At 49.4% G+C, this 20038-nt stretch overlaps 1 protein-coding gene across 3 annotated transcripts in view; it reads left to right on the top strand.

The window, feature by feature from the left end:
- Positions 1 to 20038, top strand: part of NRF1 (nuclear respiratory factor 1) — a 62858-nt gene that overhangs the window by 23730 nt on the left and 19090 nt on the right. Inside the window, exons 6-11 of one of the 3 annotated variants that reach the window (XM_066318903.1) lie at positions 2774 to 2932; positions 3633 to 3827; positions 6002 to 6103; positions 8256 to 8413; positions 11305 to 11429; positions 12920 to 13609. In XM_066318903.1, coding sequence (XP_066175000.1) covers positions 2774 to 2932; positions 3633 to 3827; positions 6002 to 6103; positions 8256 to 8413; positions 11305 to 11429; positions 12920 to 13242 — 1062 coding nt within the window. In that variant the 3' untranslated portion in view covers positions 13243 to 13609. Of the gene's footprint in view, positions 1 to 2773; positions 2933 to 3632; positions 3828 to 6001; positions 6104 to 8255; positions 8414 to 11304; positions 11430 to 12919; positions 13610 to 20038 lie in introns of those variants that run through there. The other 2 variants (XM_066318902.1, XM_066318904.1) reach the window with 2 other exon arrangements.

Raw genomic sequence — 20038 nt, 5'->3', positions numbered from 1 at the left:
GAGCATCACCCACCTGGGCTGGGCAGGAAAACCTGCGTTGCAGTGGGATTTTCAGCCTTCACAGAGGGGGAATCTTGGTGCTCCCTGGACTTGGGTGACAGCTGAGTTTGCCCCTTAACCTGTTCTCAGTTGCTCCTTGATGTGAGTGAGGAGTAAAATTGGGTAATCTGAGTTTAACCAAGCTGGGATCAGTGCTTGAGTCAGCTCTCACTCTTTTATGAACGGGTGATTTGTTCTTTAATCTGATTTATTGTTTTGAAGCCTCCATGATATATAACCTGCTTGTAGGAGCCAGTAAAAGTTTTTCTGGGCCTCTCAAAAACTCCTTGTGGTGCCCCTGGCAGCTGCATTCCTGCTCTCCCAGCTGCTCCTTGGCACGTGGCAGGGGGAGAATCCTTGCTGGAATCAGCTCCCATGCAGCTGAGCAATAAGCCTGGATGGTTTTATGGTTTTCCAGCTCTGAGAAGGGCAGCAGGGATGGATTCAGGGATGAGTGCTCACTTCCAGCTCTCGTGCAGTTGCTTTTTTCCCCCTCTCCTGCTTCCAGATGCAGACTGGACTCACCTTTGCCTTTCCCAGAGATCCCGAGGCTGAGCTGTGAGGATGTGGAGAAAATTCCCAGCCACAGGTTTTACTCTGTTCTAGAAACCATTTTCCTTGTTGTTTCCAGCTCTGGAGAGCAGTTGGAATACAGTTGGCTGTGCTTTAGGCTGTTGCATTTGGGATTGGGATAGCTCAGTACCATTAATCCTTGAATTTAAAGTTAAAACACTGAGCCTGTTTGAAAAGGTGGCAAAGAAACATTTCTCACAGAAATGTTTCTCCCAGATTTCTCCCAAATCCTCCATCCTAGGGGTTACCTGAGCCCTTTCCAAACCGGAATGTACCACTGGATTTTTTGCAGCAGATGTTTGATTTTTGGGTGGTTCCTGGTCGGTGTCAGCAGAACCTGCAGGTGGATGTTCCCACCTGTGCCCTGAGGGATGTGGGGGCTTTGTGTGGGGGACATTACCTGTGGCAGGGCCTCGTTAGGGCACTAATTAGCCAAGTCCTCTCTCCTGACAGTGCTGCTGATTGTCTCCCCCGTGGATTAAAGACAAACCCTCCTTAACAAGTACCTTGAGTAGCTTAAGCCCTCAACTTCTATGGAGCAGTAATTGATCCAGCTGGAAACAAGGAGCACTGCTGATGGCAGTGCAGAGAACTAGCTTTTAACTGTTTTTACACCAGGCAACTCAAATTAAAAAAAAACCTCTGCTGCTACCAGGTTTATTTGAATAAATTTTTGAGCAGAGTTACTGCTAAATAATAATAATAATAATAATAATAATAATAATAATAATAATAATAATAATAATAATAATAATCCTTGGGAGTGAACTCCCTGCCACACCAGAGCTGATGGGACTGCACAGCCCTGGAGACTCCACCTGAAATTCCCTGCTCTGGAAACATTTGTGAATATTGGCTGCTGCTGTTCCCTGGCATTTGGAACAAAGCAATTTTTGCTTTTTATGCTGTTCAGGATCTCATTGGGCAATTAATGTTAAATTATTGGGCAGAGTTACTGCTAAATAATAATCCTTGGGAGTGAACTCCCTGCCTTTTACAGCTCCATTCTGGTTTTTGCTCCTTTCCTCAACTCAGCTGTGTTTATTGCAGTGTTTCTGAAGAACAAGTCCTTTTTCCCCTTGCACTATGAACAATATAATTTTAAAGGAACTGCTCTGTGAGGGAATTATTTCTCCTCCATTCACCAGGCTTCATCCAGGGAACCTGGAGCATGCCAGGATGGGTGTTGGCCCTGCAGTGGAAGGTGGATCACAGACAGGCTGGAAAGAATGTGCTTTTAGGGAAAATTCCTTCATGGAAAGGGTGTCCAGCCCTGGCACAGCTGCCCAGGGAGGTTTGGAGTCCCCATCCCTGAAGGAATTTCAAAGCCATGTGGATGTGGCACTTGGGGACATGGGACAATGGTGGCCTTGGCAGTGCTGGGGAACTTTAAGGTCTTTTCCATCCAAAACGATTCCATGATTCTATGAAATAATTTACTCTAAAAGCTCTGAAGGGATGCCAAGAGCTGCTCCTAAATGCAGTTTTTAAGCTCTAAATGTGATTTCCTCTGACATAAGGAGAGTTCTCCCCTTCCTGCTCTGCTCTGCAGCTGAACCAGCCTTTTCCTGGTGCTCCAGGGAGCCCCTGGTACAAAACCAATCTTGCCACAAAATCCTGTGTGAGTTTTGTATTTATTTGGGCAGAGCAGGGCTGGAGTAGTGTGAGATTGTGGTCTCCACATTTCAGCAGTCACTGAAGCTCCATCCCCTTGCAGCATCTCTGTAAAAGATACATCAGCTCATGCCTGAGCTGCTCCCACTGTAGGGACATTGCGTGTGGGGTTTTTAATGGGTTATTGTGATTTATTGGGTTTTTTTCCATTTCAGGTGGGCTCATTCTCTTCCTGGTAGTGTTTGAATTGTGAAGTTTCAATACAACGGTTGTTCGTGCCTTGGTGCCATAATTTTGTTTGGGCTGATTTAATTTTGTTTCTTCTCTTCCACCTGCTGCCAAGCTGAATCTTGGGAGAAGACGGCAAAGTACTGTCCACCTTCCTTGGGCATTCAGGCCTCTTCCTGGTGATGGCTCCAACAGGGTGGAAGTTGAACCCAATAATTCTGTACAAGGCACCTCAAAACTACCGGAGATGCAAATTCCTAAACACCTCTCCTTTTGAACAAACACCTTCTGTAGGTCTCAACCTTTTTGTTTGTTCCAGGCACAGCTGAGAGCCTTCATCCCCGAGATGCTGAAGTATTCCACGGGTCGTGGGAAGCCAGGCTGGGGCAAGGAGAGCTGCAAACCCATCTGGTGGCCCGAGGACATTCCGTGGGCCAACGTCCGCAGCGATGTCCGCACGGAGGAGCAGAAGCAGCGGGTGGGTGTCTCCCCGTCTGCCTCCAAAAGCAGCACTGGGGCTGCAGACTGGGGTTTTTGGGAGTGGTTTTTTTGCCTTGAGGGACAGAAGGAAGAGTCTGTGTTGTGGCATCCTGAAGGAAGGAAGGAAGGAAGGGATGCTGTCCCCTCCTGAGCAGCAGGGAGCTTTGTGCTTGGAGGAAAGGGTCGTGGATGTGCAGTGGAGCCAGGATAAATGAGAGAATTGGGTGAAAAAGGCTTGAGTACTGTTTCTACCAACCTGTCAACAGAGTTTCTACCAGCAGAGATAACCAGAGGATGCTACCGTGGTGTGGAGGCAGCAGGGCCTGTGCAGGCTGGTTCAGGGCTGCTTGGGTGGGGAGGCTGGAAATGGTGCTGTGGCAGCGTTTTGGTGCTTTCCCAAATCACTGTGGTTTTCTGCTTGGAGTCACAGAATGGTTTGGGTTGGAAGGGCCCTTTTAAAGGTCTTCTCATCCAACCCCTGCCCTGAGCAGGGTCATCTTCACTGGGTCAGGTGGCTCTCCAGGGTGAGATCCTTGGGGAAAGGAGGGGATGAGCAGAGGGAGATTAAATACTGGGGTTGTTTGGTTGCGAATCGTCACAAACCACCCAACAAACAAGACAAATATGCAAATCCCAGCTCTGTGCTGGTTCAGAACCCTTCCCTGGGCTGATTTCCCTCTGTGTCCTCCTGCTGGAAGGTGTCCTGGACCCAGGCCCTGCGGACCATCGTGAAGAACTGCTACAAGCAGCACGGGCGCGAGGACCTGCTGTACGCCTTCGAGGACCAGCAGACCCCGCAGACCACGACCACGCACAGCATCGCCCACCTGGTGCCCTCCCAGACCGTGGTACAAACCTTCAGCAACCCCGACGGCACCGTGTCCCTCATCCAGGTGAGAGGAACCCCCCTGGATGTTCTATTTCCAGCACAGTCTGCCTCAGGGAGGTGGTGGAAGGAAACTCGGGAGCTAAACTTGTCTTTCGGGAGTTTTGTCTTAATTGTGTCTTACCCCACAGCAAAAATCCATCCTCAGCCTCTCTCTTCACCACTCCCACCTCCTGTTCTCCAGTGCAGGGGTTTCTGCCACGTGGTCAAACGAGTCAGGGATTTGACCTGAGTTGAGTGAACCTGCTTACAACAAATCCAGGTGCCACCACACAACACTTGTGGTAGCAATGGGAGCAGAGGTGGTGGAACTGCCTTCCTTTAATGGTATGAAATGTAGTTTAATCAGCAGATCAGGTGTTTCTGTGCCCCTGGTCTGCATCTGACACCTGAGTTATATTTATTACAAACACCAAATTCATATTTGTCCTCATGGAATGAGGATTCCTCTCACACTGTTCTTAGCTCAGTGCTGCTGCTGTTTTCCTCGTGTTCCCTGTGTGGGAGGCAGATTCTGGCAGCTCAGTATGTCAAAAAAATTAGGTTTTCTCTTTAAACTTCCCACAGACTCCTTGTGAGAGTGAGATTTGAATTTCAGTTTCCCCTGTGCCTCCAAACCACCACCGGTGGTGGTTCCTAACTAGGCCCAGCACTTTGTCGCTCTTGAGCATCACATTTTTGGTGAAGTCTCAGACATACTTTTCTCAGACATAATGAAGATAAAAACTGGCTGTATGATTAGGGTTTTTTCTCCCAAATGAAGCTTTTCAGTAGCTGTTAGAGTTTTCTGTTCCCCACCAAAGCCCAGCAGACTTGCCAGGCTGGTTCTCTTTGCTCAGCTGTCCATACAATCTCCCTTTGACTGATGTTCTTTCAGGTGCTGGACACCTGAGATCCCACTGACTTCCTGGCATTTATATTTAATTCTCTTCAGAGACAAAGCTGCCCATCTCCCTGCCTTTGTCCCTTCCCAGCTTTTAAATGGGGAAAAGATAATTTCCAAAGGGGTATTGAGGATGGGCTCCATGTTTGCCAGGTGCCTGGAGATGAGATCCAGGAAATGGGGAGCAAGGAGGGTGTGCAGGGAATTCTGAGCCAGTGCTGGGTGGGTGGGAGAAGGGAATTGACCCCACCATGTTCAAGCTGCTCTTCCTGAGGCTGGGAAGATGCTGAGGCCTTAATGGACACAGGGAGAGCATGAGGGATGCAAAACTTGGTTCCTGTCTGGAAGCTGCCGTGGATTATTAACATGGCTCCAGCTTGGGATTTCCTCTCCCTTGGGGAGCCCCGTGTTTTCTGTGAACTCTGCAATTACAGTTACTCACAGAATCATGGAATTGGAGGGGGTTGGATTAAAGATCCTCTCATTGCCATGGGCAGGGACAGCTTCCACCATCCCAGGTTACTCCAAGCCCCATCCAACCTGACCTTGGACACTGCCAGGGATGGGACCTCCACAACCTCCCTGCACCAACTCTTCCCACATCTTACCACCCTCACAGGAAATTCCTTTGTTCATTTTAATCTGAGAGAGTGTGAGAGCCTGTTGGAACTCTGGGCACTGAGAATTCCAGACTCTCTGTGCTGACAGGCACTGACCCCCAAGCAAATCCTGCATTGACCTGAGGCCTTGGAAAAGGCTCCCAAAATTTGAGTGACAGCACTGGGATCGTGGGTGTGGAGTTTGGATAGAAGTGTGTGATACCACAGGGTGGGAAACTCAGAGTTTGAGGGTTTAGAATACAGTAATATATATAAAAAGGAAGATGGAGGATTTAAGGTGTTGGCTAAATTCTTCTTTTTCACCTTCTTCTCCATGGCTCTGGGAGGTGTTTTGTAACTGGGTAGAAAAATCCCCATTTTGAGCCACGGGTGGTTGGTTATTGGGTTAAATGTAAGAATAATTTAGGTGTCATTTCTTAATTGGACAATTTGTGCTTAAAACGCCTTGTAAAGAAAGAGATAGGGGCCGTTTTTCAATTTGTTAGCCAGAACTCACCAACTGTGAGACTGTAACATGGATAAGAATTAATAAACATGTGAGTCTGAACATGAAATCCTTCTCTTTGAGCATTTAATCCCGGCTCTGAGAAAGAAGATAAAAAAGCAACCAGACCCTCTTTCCCTGGGTGCTGTGCACATTTCCCTGCAGTAACAGCTGCATCATTTTGTCCTCCACAGGTTGGCACTGGTGCCACGGTGGCCACGCTGGCCGACGCCTCCGAGCTGCCCACCACGGTCACCGTCGCACAAGTCAACTACTCCGCGGTGGCTGACGGAGAGGTGAGGGGCTGCCTCAGCTTCCTGGGGCACCTGCATGGCCTGGCTGAGCTCCCAGCAACATCTCAGAGCTCCCAGCAGCATCTCAGTGCTCCCAGCAAACAGCCAGCCTGCACAGTTCAGGGGTAACACAGAACATGTTAGACACAAAGCGCTCAATTGTTATTCTGACTCAGGACTCTGCAAACACAAGTGGAAGGCTTAGGTCTGAATTTCGTGCCTTTATTTTTTTTTAATACCACCTATAGATTATTTATTTGTATATTGAAAAAATCTATATCTATATATATTTTTTTTTAAATAAGGTTTTTTAGAAGGGGTTTTTTTGCATTTCCATGGTTAAATCTCAAAGCTGAAAGTTGCAAACGTTTGTTTTCCCCCCTTTTTTTTAAATCAAATAATGCATTAAAAAATGTAATTCTTTCTGTGGGCTTAAGAAACATCCCCTTAAAATGATAAAGATTTTTTTTCCCTTTTGACTTGAAACCCCACCTTTGAACGAGGCTGCAGGTCCCTTTTTGTCCCTTTCCTGCCGTGCTCTGCCTGGCTGGTGTGTCACAGCGAGAGGTGGCAGCACAGAACAGCTTTGCTGGCCACAAACCCTGCTCCCCTCTCAGACCCTGACTGGAACAGCCCACGGTGACCTTGAAGCACTTGGCAGCTGCTTTGAGGGTTTTCAGGAGCCAGTTTTATCTCCTGGGAGCTGCAGGAATCTTTTAAAGGCACCTGGGTTAGTGGAAGGGGTCCCTGCCCCTGGATCTGGATGAGTTTAAGGTCGTTTTACACCTTCTCAGCTGTAGAATCTCAGCAGCTCAACCTTTGTGGAGACAGTCCCAGCTTCTTTTCCTTCTTTCCTTACTCCATCCCTGTTCTGGAATTCCTGAGGCATCTTTGCAGGGCATCACTGGGATTTCCCTTCCCACCCACAGTTTCAGGTTCCTCCTCCCTATCCATCCTCTATTGGGATTAAACTTTGCCCAAAGGCAGCAAAATATCCTCATGCAAAATTTTACCCTAAGCCTTGAGTCACCTCTGCTTTTGATTTTTTTAACCCTCTCCATCCCAACAAATTGATTTGGTTTTTTTTTCATCACCCCCTAACAGCATTTTTATTTGTGTCTCAGAACTTGGGGAGTGTCCTAAAATGTTTATGGGGATGGGAGGTGGAGGGAGATCTCCACCTTGCAAAGCAGCTAGTAAGATTTGTCAGCAGATCCTCCACTTTTTTTTGTCCCGGGTATGTTTTTAGTTCTCATCTTATTGAATTTTTTGTCCATATAATCATTATCTCACAAACTGCAAAGCTCCACATGAAAATATGGGGAAAAATGAGCAATTGGGTAACCTTCAGGTAATATAAAAATTATTTGTAGAAAGGTCTGGAGTTAGGGAATTTTAAATAGCTGGGGTAAATGAACATTTCCAGCCACCATCATCTTTTTTTAAGCAATATGGCTCAATCCCCTCAGAGGTCACAGGTGCTGTCCAGATGAATCCTGGATGGGAACATGGACCAACCCCCAAAACATGCAAACAGAAACAGGGAGGAAAACACAGCCCATTTCCCTGAGGGCTGTGATCTGTGCTCCAGCACTGCAGAAACACAGAATTCCAGAACAGTTGGGGTTGGAAGGGACCTGTGGGAATCATCCAGTCTAAGGCGGGGTCACCCAGAGGAGGTGACACAGGGACATGTCCAGGTGAGTTGGAGATGTCTCCAGATGTCTCCAGAATTGGAGGGACTCCAGATCCTCCCTGGGCAGCTCTTCCAGAGCTCTGCCACTCTCCATGGAAGGAAGTTCTTCCTCGTGGTGAGGTGGAACTTATGTTTTAATTGACGGCCATTAAACCCAGCTAATTAACAAACACCCCAGGCTGGCAGCAATCTGGGTACAACCACAACAACAACGCTGCCCTGTTTTGTTGAGGGTTTGGCAGGACAAGAGGGATTTCTGGGGTTTTGAGGACTTTTCTGGATCTTTATGCACTATGATGGAGGGCTCTGTGTGTCCAACCACATCCTCAGGTGCATCCCAGCATCCCTCGTTTCCCTGGTCTTGGAGCGAAAATGGATCCATCTCGTTTTTGGGAAGCAGCCCCCCCTGGAGGGGCTGATGCCTGATCCTACAGCCCTTTCCCCGTGTTCCCCTGGCAGGTGGAGCAGAACTGGGCCACACTACAGGGCGGGGAGATGACCATCCAGACGACGCAGGCCTCGGAGGCCACGCAGGCGGTGGCCTCGTTAGCCGAGGCGGCGGTGGCAGCGTCGCAGGAGATGCAGCAGGGAGCCACTGTCACCATGGCACTCAACAGGTACTTGCAGTAGGGGCACAGCTGGCACAACCTGGGCCTGGCATCTCCTGGGTTTCCTTCTAATTGGTGCAGAGTTCACCCTGTGCGGTCCTGAGAGGCTTTTTTCCTCAGCGAATTCCTGTGGCAGGTGGTGGGAGCAGGACAGCTCCTGATTCCTGCTCTGTTCAGAATCAAAATTTTCTCCACAGGCCACTGGTTTTGGGTTCCCCTCCCAGTCTTTCTGAAGCAGCTGCTTCAGCAGTGGTTGTTAAGGGTTTTTTGGTTGCACTCAGGTTAGCAAGGTCTGAGGTGTAGCTCCACAGGTCCATCCCGGAGGACAAAAAATACCTTTGTTCAGCTCTACTGAAATGCTTAAACTCGTCCTGCTGTTCCTAAAACCTGGAAATGTCTGTGGCACTCCCTGGGGGATAGGAAATCACAGCACAGCAAGTGAAGGAGGTTTCCCACTGCTGAGGTGTAAGAATTTCCCTCATCCAAAGCAGGATCCTGGTTAGAGGCTGTTGCTCAGAGATGGGGCAACTGAGAGATGTTTTAAAAACTTTTATTCTATTTTCAGTCTTATGTGAAGGGTGAGACAATACAGATGTTACAATTCACTCCATCACAATTAGAAGCCAATTTATTTCTTAATTGCAAATCATTATACATGTTTTCTGGCCTATCAACTTTTGCCACACAATGCTGTTAATGCCTTAAAGCCAATCCCCTAAAATTACCCCTGGTGGGTCCCTACTACAATGCACCTTTCATAGTTTTATTTTTCTAAAGTATCTGACCTACCTGCAAGGCCATCCTTTGAAACTTGTTTCCAGTTCCATTTCTCTCTCAACAACGTCAGTCCCATCCCGTGGCATTTCTAAGTCATCATTTTCTACCTTGAAATTTGCATACAGATGCACAAGACTGTGTGAGCCTTCTCTCAGTCTTTGAGAATTCTCTGTAAATCCATTTCCCACAGCTGAGCAGCCAAGCAATGGGACAGGGCACAAGGCCACACTGCTGGTGGTTGGAATAAAGCTCCAAGAAATTGTTCCATCCAGAAATTGCTGAAGGAATCACTTGGATCCCAATTTGCTCCCAAATCTCTGTTGAGATTGAATCCCAAACACACCTAGAACTGTTTTTGTTCTATGTGATCCAGGTACAGGTGCTTGAGATATTTCTTGTCTACTACATGAGGTTGGTCAAATGGGGTTTTTTAATAATAGTTTCCCTGTAAAATTCCTTTTTAAAAGCAAATGATCTTTTCAGGACACTGCAGTTACACCTCCCCAAATCCAGCTTGCAGGATTTTCTCCTGCACATTTCCAGGATTCCAGATTTCCCTACGTGATTTATTGTTTAAAAGAAGTGGGAAGGCTGGGCATGGGGTTGCACCTGAGGCCAGGTTTGCTGACCTGCCCTTGACCTTCCTGCAGGGAAAGTACCTTCAAAGCTCCAGGATCTGGAGAAGGATGTGCCAAGGGGAGTAGGGAAGCCAGGCAGGAAAATACTCTGTTTCTCTACGAGTGTTGAAGAGCTGCTCTGAGACACAGAGGGGCTGTTTAGAACTGAAAATCCACCCTGGGCAGATACAGTAGGAAAGTGTTTGACATCTAAGCAGGAAATGAGAGAAGAGAAGAGAAGAGAAGAGAAGAGAAGAGAAGAGAAGAGAAGAGAAGAGAAGAGAAGAGAAGAGAAGAGAAGAGAAGAGAAGAGAAGAGAAGAGAAGAGAAGAGAAGAGAAGAGAAGAGAAGAGAAGAGAAGAGAAGAGAAGAGAAGGAAAAGATGGGAAAATAGTTGGAAAATATTTGAGTCCATTGGTCGAGCAGAGAATGAGCATCCATGGGGAAGCTAAAGGAAATACTTTTTTTTTTTTTTTTTTTTTTTTTAATTCAGGTAGGAATTGGTAGGAAATTTGACTTCAGGAATGTTTTACTACTGCTGAATAGATATTGTCAAAATAAGTTGAATATTGGGAATTATAAGGAAAGGCATTGAGCACAAGCCAGGATTAGGCCTCTGGAATAACTGATGGTACATTAACATCTTGGATAGTGTGGGAAGTGCTCACCACTCAAATAGAAAAACTCTGGAAAGGACAAGAGAGATCAAACCCCAGGAATGATCCGTGCCACAGTGGGCTGTGGGAAGGAGATCACTGGAAATGTGTGAAATCATCAGGAAAACAAATGAGGAAAAGTTCTATTTTCTGTTTCTCACAATATCAGACTGAAGGTGTCCCTGCCCCTGGATCTGGATGGGCTTAAGGTCCTTTTACACCTTCTCAGCTATAGAATCTCAGCAGCTCAACCTTTGTGGAGACAGTCCCAGCTGTTTTTTCCTTCTTTCCTTACTCCATCCCTGTTCTGGAACTCCTTGGGCACCTTTGCAGGGCTTTTGGGCCTGGCTTCATTTGTGTGAAGAAATTTAACAGCACTCTGCTGAAAACAATGCTCATTTAGAGGAATTTTTAAACCACCTGGCTGGGGAGGAGTTGAACCCAGAGCTGGTGATGGTGGTCAGGGTGAGGAGAACTGGCAGAACCAGTGGTGAAGGGAGAGCTCTGAAATCTGCAGAGCCCCCGGATGTGCCAGTGCCAAAAGTGTGATACCTGAATCCAGAGGCAGGAAAGAGCCACGTGGAATAACTGCTTGGATTATCCCAAAGTTTTATCAGGTGAAAGGGGGAACTCAGGGGTGTTCTAAGAGACCTCCAAGCTGAAAAACTCCACCAGAAGCAGCTTCTTCCATCCAGTCCTCCTTGAGTGTTGATCTCCTGCTCTGCATCACTTTATCCAGGCCAGACACAAATCTCTCTGCTCTGGATTGTTCTCTTGGTGTGTGTCTTTGCTGGTTAAAATGGAATTATTTCTTTCCCTGGTGTTCCTAACCCTTGTCTCCCCTCTGCAGTGAAGCCGCTGCCCACGCCGTAGCCACGCTGGCCGAGGCCACCCTTCAAGGAGGGGGACAGATTGTCCTGTCTGGGGAAACTGCAGCAGCGGTTGGGGCACTCACTGGAGTCCAGGATGCCAATGGTAAGGCCTCTGCAAAGGTTTTATTTTGGTTTGGTTTTAATTTAGGCTCTTAAAAACAGCCTTTTCCTCTCTTTTTGTTGAAATGTTGCGGTTTGGGTGGTAAAATCCTCCTCCCTCACTCGGGGTCACTGACCAGTTGTGAGTTATAATCTCAGGGCAGAATGGGAGCATGTAGTGGTTTTTAACTCCTTGTTTGCTCCTGTGGTGCTGGTGGCTCTGCTCTTTCCCTCCTCTGCCAGCTGACTCTGTATCCTTAGTTTTTTTGGGGAAAACTGCTCCATAGTGTGTGTCCGTGTTCAGCACAGGAAGGGTCAGCCTTGATCAGTTAACAGAATTAGTTGGTGCCATAATAAACTCATCTCCAGAACTCTTAAGCCATCATTTTTTTTCTTTTTTCCTGTGCTTGGTGGCTGCTCCTGAGTCAGCCTCAAGTCATTTTCCTCCTGCTTCATTTTCCATCTTCCCACCTTGATTCCAGGGATATCTGTCCAAGTCTGGTGACTTTTTCAGCTCTTCAGACTAGAAATAAAACTGTAAATCTATTAAACCTAGTTCAAAAGATGAATGGCCTGTGCAAATGTGCCTTGTTGGGGCTCATCCACTGCCTCCAGTTGCTCCTGCCTGACCCTGGAGGTGTTTAAGGAACAGGATGTTGCACGGAATGCCTTGGTGCATTGGTGGGTTGGATTCAGTGATCCCAGAGGTCTTTTCCAGCCTGACTCTGGGATAATTTCCAAGCTCAAGGCTGGTTATTATGGAATTACCCAAGAAACCCACTGGTTATTTGGGTTAGGTGGAAGGAGGCGTGTCAAAATCAGCCGGAGCAGGGCACAAAGGATGAAGCTGTAAAGAAAGGTCACCTCGAGGGTGGGGAGTTCGGACACAAATTATCAGAGGGAGGCCAAGCACGTGTGGCTGGGTGGCAGAACTGTCACTTTGCATGAAGGCAGAAACCTGCTCAGGTGAGAGCTGACTTCCATCAGAATCCTCATCCAGCCGGGAGCGCACAGTGTTTAGTTTGCAGTGGAGGGAAGAGGAATTTGACTCGGAGCTGGTTTGATTCCCTTGCTGTGGAGTCAGCCAGCCTGAAGAGGGAGCAGAAATGAAGGGAAATCCCTGTCCGCGGAGCTGGGGATGCAGCTGGCACCGAGGGAAGAGCAGGATTGTGTTTATTGTGCCGGCAGCCGGGCGTGAGGGCGATAAGTGCTCTGTGTTTATCAGAGGCAGGATCTGACCCTGGATGCTCAAAACCAGCAACTAATCAGATTTGGAAAAGCAGATCTGCACCTCTGGCTTCTTTTACTCTGCTTCCAAAATGCTTTCACGGTCTGGATTCCTCTGGATGCTCCCCATAAAACTCCCTTTCTCCACACCCTCCCTGAGTCACTCCACCTCACTCTCCCAGCGTTGACATCATTTTAAAACAGGCTGGCCCCTTTTTTTTTTTTTTTTTCCCTTTTTTTTTCCTCCTTTTTCTTTTTTTCTCCTAGCAGCCGAGTTGGAAATCAGATGGGATTTAGAGTGCATTAAGGGGAAGAGACTGCAGCATTTTCCTGTGAGCAAAACCTCGCCCACAGCCCCTCGCCTGCTTTCCACTCTCCTTCGATTTGCTCTAATCTCCGGTGGTATTAAGGGGAAGGGCTTTGGAGTCCTTGGAAAGCTCCATGCTGTTGGTTCCTTACGTAACCAGCTAATATATCTCCCTCAGGGATGCAGGAGATGTTGGTATCCATTGCTGCTGTCTCTCTGTCTGGGGAGGGAGAGCAGATGGATTTCACTGCCGGCAGGATTTATCTCCCTAGCTGGGGAGTGAATGGGAGCATCCTCCTGGACACCATTTGATGGATGCAAGCAGGAAAAATCCACTCTTGTGTCCTTTCTGGGGTCCAGAAGAGGTGGGATTGGGTGTGATTTGGGGAAAAAAACTGCCAGAGCCAGAATGGTCGTAACCAGCAAATTCTCCCTTCTTGCTGTTGCTTGCAAGGTCACAATTTGCTGATATTCCCAATAAATGCTTCTCTCTGGGAATGCTCTTACCCTTCTGCAGGACTTTTCTGAGGAAAAAGCCTATCTGGAAGGGTAGGGTAGAAATTTATCTCCATCTTATATGATATTGATAAAGGAGATAGTTTGACTTTGAGAGTTTGACAAAATAGTTTGACACCTCCCCATCCCTGGGAGTGTCCAAGGCCAGGTTGGCCAGGTTTGGAACAACATGGGATAGTGGAAGGTGTCCCCATGGCAGGAATTGAGATGTTCTTTAACTCACTTCCAACCCAAACCATTTCATGATTTCTGTGAAAATTTCTGGAGGTCAGGCAAGGTGTTTCACTCCTGATTTTAGCCATTAAGTATAATTACTTTCTTTTATTGGGTTTTTTTTTTGTTTGTTTGTTTGTTTCTCGCTCACTATGGCATTTTTCCCATCCCTTCTCTGGAATTATCTGAATAATAATGATACACGACAGCCAAGATGGCTAAAAAGAGGAAACCTCTGTATATTCGTGGATATGTGGGAATTTAGGGCTGGATATCTTGCAGGGAGCCCAGGAACGTGGCTGCACCACGAAAGGGCTGCTGATAATCTTGTGATCTGTTCCATTCCCAGCTGAAGGAAACAAGATCTCCTGCTCCCATGCAGTGTCAAACCAACTAAGTGCATTATGGTTTTCCTGCTCCCCTGGAGCATCTGCTCCGAGTAGGGATGCAGGAACTGGTGACCCCACTCTTGGAGGCTCAGATGGTTTTGTTCTTAAGTGCTTGGTATTGAACAGAAGAGAATATGGAAAGTGAGTGGAGGGGAGCGTGGCAGCACAAATCTCTGAAAATGCTGGGAAATGCTCTGCTAAGAGCAAACTCTGTGCCCTGGAGCTGCTTTTGGAGGGAGAGAAACTCGGGGCTGGTGCTGGAGCATCCTCCTCCTCCTCCTGCTGCAGCCTTTTGTTTGCCATTGATCCGTGGGGGCCCTGAGAGCTGCCAGGGCTTCCCGGCTGCCTCCTGAAATATTGATGAGGCTCCTGGCGGGGCCGTGCCTGCTTAGGGCTGCCCGGGAGGGGCACAGCAGCTCCCTGCCCAGGGAAGCTTCAACAGCCGGACGAATTTGGGGTTGTTTTGGAAGGTGAGAGGAGTGGAATGCTCCACCTCCAGCTGGGATTCAGAGCAGGGCATGAGATGAGGCGCAGTGGAAAGAGTTGGGAAGGAAGAGGTTGTGGGATCAAGACATAACCAGGGAATTGATTTCACAGACCGGAGCTTGGCCCAGCCAGAGATCCAATGGATCCTGCTTGTCCCCCTTGGCTGCTCTTTTCCTGTCCCCAAGGCAGATTTTCCTGCTGGATCTCCTCCCCGTGCTGCTGGGAGCGCAAAGGGGGACACTGAGAGGAGCCCGCACCGAGTCCTGCCCCTTCTCCATCCCCCCCTAGCCATCCCAAAAATCCAATCCCTGCTCTCCACAGAAGCAGAGGGGGCCGTGCTCAGGGCTGGGGTGAGGCAGGATCTGTTCTGGAAGCCCGGGGAGAGCATTAGGGTCTGACGTGGGCACGGGGGGATTAGCGAGCTCCCTGCTTTCGCAAGCCCGGGGGGAGGAGGCGTCAGCGCCGGGATAAAGGAACCTCCAGCTGGCTTTGGGGTGACAGTGCCACACAGAACTGCTGCTCCAGGCGGTGATTTCGGTGTGGGAAGAGGTTTAAATTCTGGGAAAGCTTCGGTTCTGGGCCAGCTTCCCACACCAAGTCAACAGGTGGGGAGCTGTTCCCACGCTGCAGATGGGAAATGGGAACGCTCCTCTCAGAGTTCCTGGGCCTGGAGCTCTGTGCCTGCCACTCCCACCCGGCTCTCTGAGGGCTGCTTGGAGATGAAAACACATCCAGGAGAGAAAGGGACGATTGGCATCCTGTTCCCCTGTCCTGTGTGTGTCTCCCAGAGAGCACGTACACAGATGGGAACACCCAACACAGGTTTGGGATCCCTGTCCTTTCTTTGGGATTCCTCGGGATAGGGAGGAGCAATACGGAGCCACTGGGAGCCGGTGGCTTTTTCACACGAGAAAAATACTTCTAAATTTCATGGGGGGAGGCTTAGGGGCTGCCAATGTCACTTTTTAAAAAGCAGTATTTTATGTTTTTCCTGTTGGATCTCCTTTTTAGGGAAGATGGAGCCAAATGAGTCGCTAGCAGCTTGGCAAGGTGCAGATCAGCATGTTTGCGTCCAGGAGGACAGGAAGGAAAGAGTCAAGCTTTTTGTAGGGCCTCCCTGGTGGGAACAGAATTTTTTTATGAAGGTTTACCCTGAAACAGGTAGGATTTAATCCCAATCTGAAGGAAAGGTGAGGAAAATAATTTTTGCAGGTGTGTTTCAGATGAGAGGGCAGAAGAGATGCCAGTGGCAGCCAGCAAGGAGAGCAGAAGAGTGAATTCCTGGGCTTGCTTGAGCAGCTCCAGGAACAGGGAGAGGCGTTTCCTAGAGGACAAATTGCTGTGTATCAGTGAATAATTATCAGCAACGGAGCTGTTGGGCTCTGAGTGAAATACCTTGGCATAAATCTCAGTTAAAAGGAGCTGAATCTGTGTCGGGGTCTCTTCTCCCAGGGAGCAGGTGACAAGAGCAGAGGAAACGGCCTCAAATTGCATCAGAGGAGGTTTAGAAAATCAGGAAAAAATTCCTCACTGAAAGGTGCTGAAATTCCTTCACTTGTCAGGCATTGAAACAGAGCAAGGGTGGAGTCCCCATCCCTGGGGGGATTTCAAAGCCATGTGGATGTAGCACTTGGGGACATGGGGGTCAGCCTCTGCTCCCAGGGAACGGGGACAGGAGGAGAGGGAACGGCCTCAGGCTGGGCCAGGGGAGGCTCAGGGTGGATTTCAGGGAAAATTCCTCCATGAAGTGGGTGGTCAGGTACTGGAAATGCCCAGGGCAGGGGTGGAGTCCCCATCCTTGGGGGTGATTTCAAAGCCCTGTGGATGTGACACTTGGGGACATGAGGCTTTTGGTGGCCTTGGCAATGCTGGGAGCTTGTGGGACTCGATCTGGGAAGTGTTCTCCAACCTCAGTGATTCCATGATTCTAAGGACACTCACTCCTGTAGAGAGGGGGAGTTCCTGACTACATCCCTGTGCCCACCCCCATTCCCTGTCAGCCTCTGCCTCTCCTCTGGGTGTGACCCTGTTGGGATTTTGGGACACCGCCCACAGCACCCAGCTCATTCCCAGCACAAACAGAGCCAAAACATCCCCCGGCCCGCAAAGAGCCGCTGTTTGCAGTGAGCCCTGCCCAGGCTGACACACCTTGCCCTGCCCTTTGGAGCCAGCCGGTGGCGTTTGCTGGTCCCGGCTGATTCCCGGCGCTAATCCCGCGCTGTCCCGGTGACGCGGGGCTGTCACGGCCACCGGCCGGCTTTGCTCTGACATCCTGGCCCTGCTGACGAGGCGGCTGCCGCTGCCGATTAGGATTTGTCTGCCCACCAACCGGGGTTAAAAATAGTCCCTCCTGTCCCACATCCATCCGTGCCCCGGAGCTTCCCCGGGTCCCGCTCCAGGTGTGGGATGGAACCAGCCCAGCACGGGCTGGAGGTGGAGTCCTTTGGGATTCCTTGATAGGAACACAGAATGGTCATTTCTGAGGACAGTTTGGCCTTTTGGGGGTAGAAAACCCTCATTTTATTGTCTTTATTTGGCCTAGAGAAGAGAAAGCTTCAAGGAGATCTTAGTGCAGCCTTTTGGTGTGGAATGGGGGACTTACAGGGATGAGACTTACAGGAATGGCTTCCCACTGTGAGAAGGCACAGTCAGATGGGATTTTGGGAAGGAATTCCTGGCTGGGAGGGTGGCAAGTCCTGGCACAGGGTGCCCAGAGCAGCTGTGGCTGCCCCTGGATCCCTGGAAGTGTCCAAGGTCAGGCTGGATGGGGCTTGGAGCAACGTGGGATAGTGAAAGGTGTCCCTGCCCGTGGATCTTTAAGATCCTTTTCAGCCCAAACCATTCTGTGATTCTTGAGGAAAAACATTTTGATATGATGAGCACTGAGGGTGTTCCAAGGCCTCTCTCCTCTTCACAAAAACAGCGCTGCCTGAGGGGCACAAGGAGCCTCCTGGGTGGTTTCATGCCCCTGCTCTGTATCCAAGCATCACGTGAAGTCTCCAGGCTGCTCTTCAGCTCCAAACCTGCCTTTGGGGGAGCACAGAGGGAGGAGGCAACGCCCTGGGGAGGCACCAGGAGTGACTCAGTTCCTGCTGTTGTCCCTAAAAGACAGCAGCTGTTCCTGTTCAGCACGTCCATGACAGAGTTCCCAGTATCCCAAAAGAAACCTGGGGCAGTGAGCCATCTCCGAGACCTTTCCTTGCAAAGTTCCGTCACTTCCCTCATCTCTCCCAGTCCTGCTGGTCTCGGGGAGCTCCCACCCCCCCAAAAATGAGCCGTGCCCCATCTGGCCTTGTCTCCTGCTTCTCCCTGACCTCACAGCATCTCCAGCACCTCCCTTGCCCTCCCCGTTTCCCCTCCCCTGGTGAGTTCTGACATCCATTCCTGTGATCAGGCAGTTGAGCCTCGCAGGCTCCCCAGCTGTCACAGCCCAGGCTGGCCCGGTTTAAGCACAGGCCATTTACCTTCCACGTGTCCTGAATTAGGGGAAATGGACAGGAGGGCTGGGTCTGTTTAAAAATTAAAGCTGATTACAGGGCATTAACATTACATTTAAAGGAATAGACAGCAGCCCTCCTCTCTCAGCACAGTTGCAATATGTTCCCTTTTGTTCTGGGCTGCAAGAGGGAAGGGAGCAGGACTGGTAGCGACTCCAGGCTGGGCAGGATTTCCTCTTTAGCCATAAATTTTGAAAGAGGAGCTGCCTGTTGGCTGGTGCAAGAATTTAAAGCAGGTCTGACTACCTAAAGCAGTTCCCATCTTTGCCATGCTAACAGGAAGCTGGAGTTCTTTTGGCTGATCTTTTGGCTGATTTTCCCTTGAAAAATTCAGATGATCTGACCCTGACTTCTGGGTTGTTGGGAAGTTTCCTGTTCAGTGGATCCCAGTTGTTTTTTGTTAAATCTCACCATTTACATGGTGACTCTTTGCCCCAAAACCAGGAATTAGTCAGTCTGGCTGGGAATACTCTGAATGTGATGCTTGACTGGGATTTATTGTGGGTTTAGGTTGGATTTGAAGCCCTTTTGTTTGGTGGATTTGTATGATATTTGTCCAGGCTTCTGCACCTTCATCTCACAGCCCCTCAGGAGTTCAGATGGCTTCAGAAGGAGCTGCTCAGTGCTGAAAAGAGGCCTTTTGGCAGGTGAAGGGATGTATTTCTATTCCCTGGATCCTGCTTTTCTCTGTCTTCAAGAAACGAAAGCTCCAGGGAGAGCTCAGAGCCCCGCCAGGGCCTGAAGGGGCTCCAGGAGAGCTGCAGAGGGACTGGGGACAAGGCCTGGAGGGACAGGACACAGGGAATGGCTTCCCACTGCCACAGGGCAGGGCTGGATGGGATCTTGGGAATTGGGAATTCCTGGCTGGGCTGGAATTGCCAGAGCAGCTGTGGCTGCCCCTGGATCCCTGGCAGTGTCCCAGGCCAGGCTGGACACTGGGGCTGGGAGAAGCCTGGGACAGTGGGAGGTGTCCCTGTCATGGCAGGGGTGGGATTGGATGACCTTGAAAGGTCCCTTCCCACGCAGAACTGTTCCATGGTTCTGTAATCTCTTAGTTATTTTTCATTTGACTTTACCACCACCAACATTCACATTAAATTTCAGGGTTTTTTTGCAGTTTACAGAGATGAAATCCCCAACAGCCTGGATTTGAGAGCCATGTCCTGAGCTTTCCTGGTCCCCTCTGGTGTCTGGGGATCTCAGGGCACATGGCCCTCTGGTCACAGCAGATTTTTTGGGGTCTTTGAAGTAGATGGGAATTTCAATCCTTGGACAAGCTCCTGTCTAAAAGAGATGTGGATGAATCCAGGCAGGAAAGGAATGGCAATCAGTAGAGTCAGCATATTTTCCTGAATGCATCTGGAAGTGTAGAGCTGGACAGACAAACATTTCCAGTTTGTTACTGTTTCCAGTCCAGGAGTGGGGATGGGAAGAATGTAGGTGCTTTTGAAGGGCATCTGCAAGCAGATCTCAGCAGTGCCACCCTCTGGGATTGGTGTTTTGGCTCCAGGCTGGGATTGGGAATTGCTCTCTTGACAAGCTGCACATCTCCAGCCTGGTGCTGTTTTATTGATATCTGTTGGCTTAGGGAGGAGGGCACAGATCAGAAATCCAGCCCTGCCCAGCCCTACGTCTCTCCTGAGCCATCAGAGATGCTGCTCTGTCCTCTTCCCAGGTCTCCTCCTCCTCCTCCATGCTTAACCTAAGCCAGATCAGAGCCTTGGCAGAGCTCGACCAGCAGAGCTTCTTCAAGGGTTGTGGTGCTCCTGGAAGGGCCACAGGCACCACCAGCCTGGAGAAAGCAGCTTTGTGCCATTTCTGCTGGACACATCTGTGCTGGGTGTGGAGCCGAGCCTGCAAACCCACCAGTGTGGAGCTGGGTGGACATAGATGAAGCCAAAATCAAAACCTGCTCTTGCTTTGCTGCTCCTTCCTCCCAGGATAAAATTCCTGTGTGGTGGATTCTGTAGTAACAACT

Source organism: Sylvia atricapilla, chromosome 5 (genome assembly GCF_009819655.1).
Source record: "Sylvia atricapilla isolate bSylAtr1 chromosome 5, bSylAtr1.pri, whole genome shotgun sequence".
Taxonomy (NCBI): Eukaryota; Metazoa; Chordata; class Aves; order Passeriformes; family Sylviidae; genus Sylvia; species Sylvia atricapilla.
Note: the sequence above shows the minus strand (reverse complement) of the source record. Positions and strands in the feature narration are given on the sequence as shown.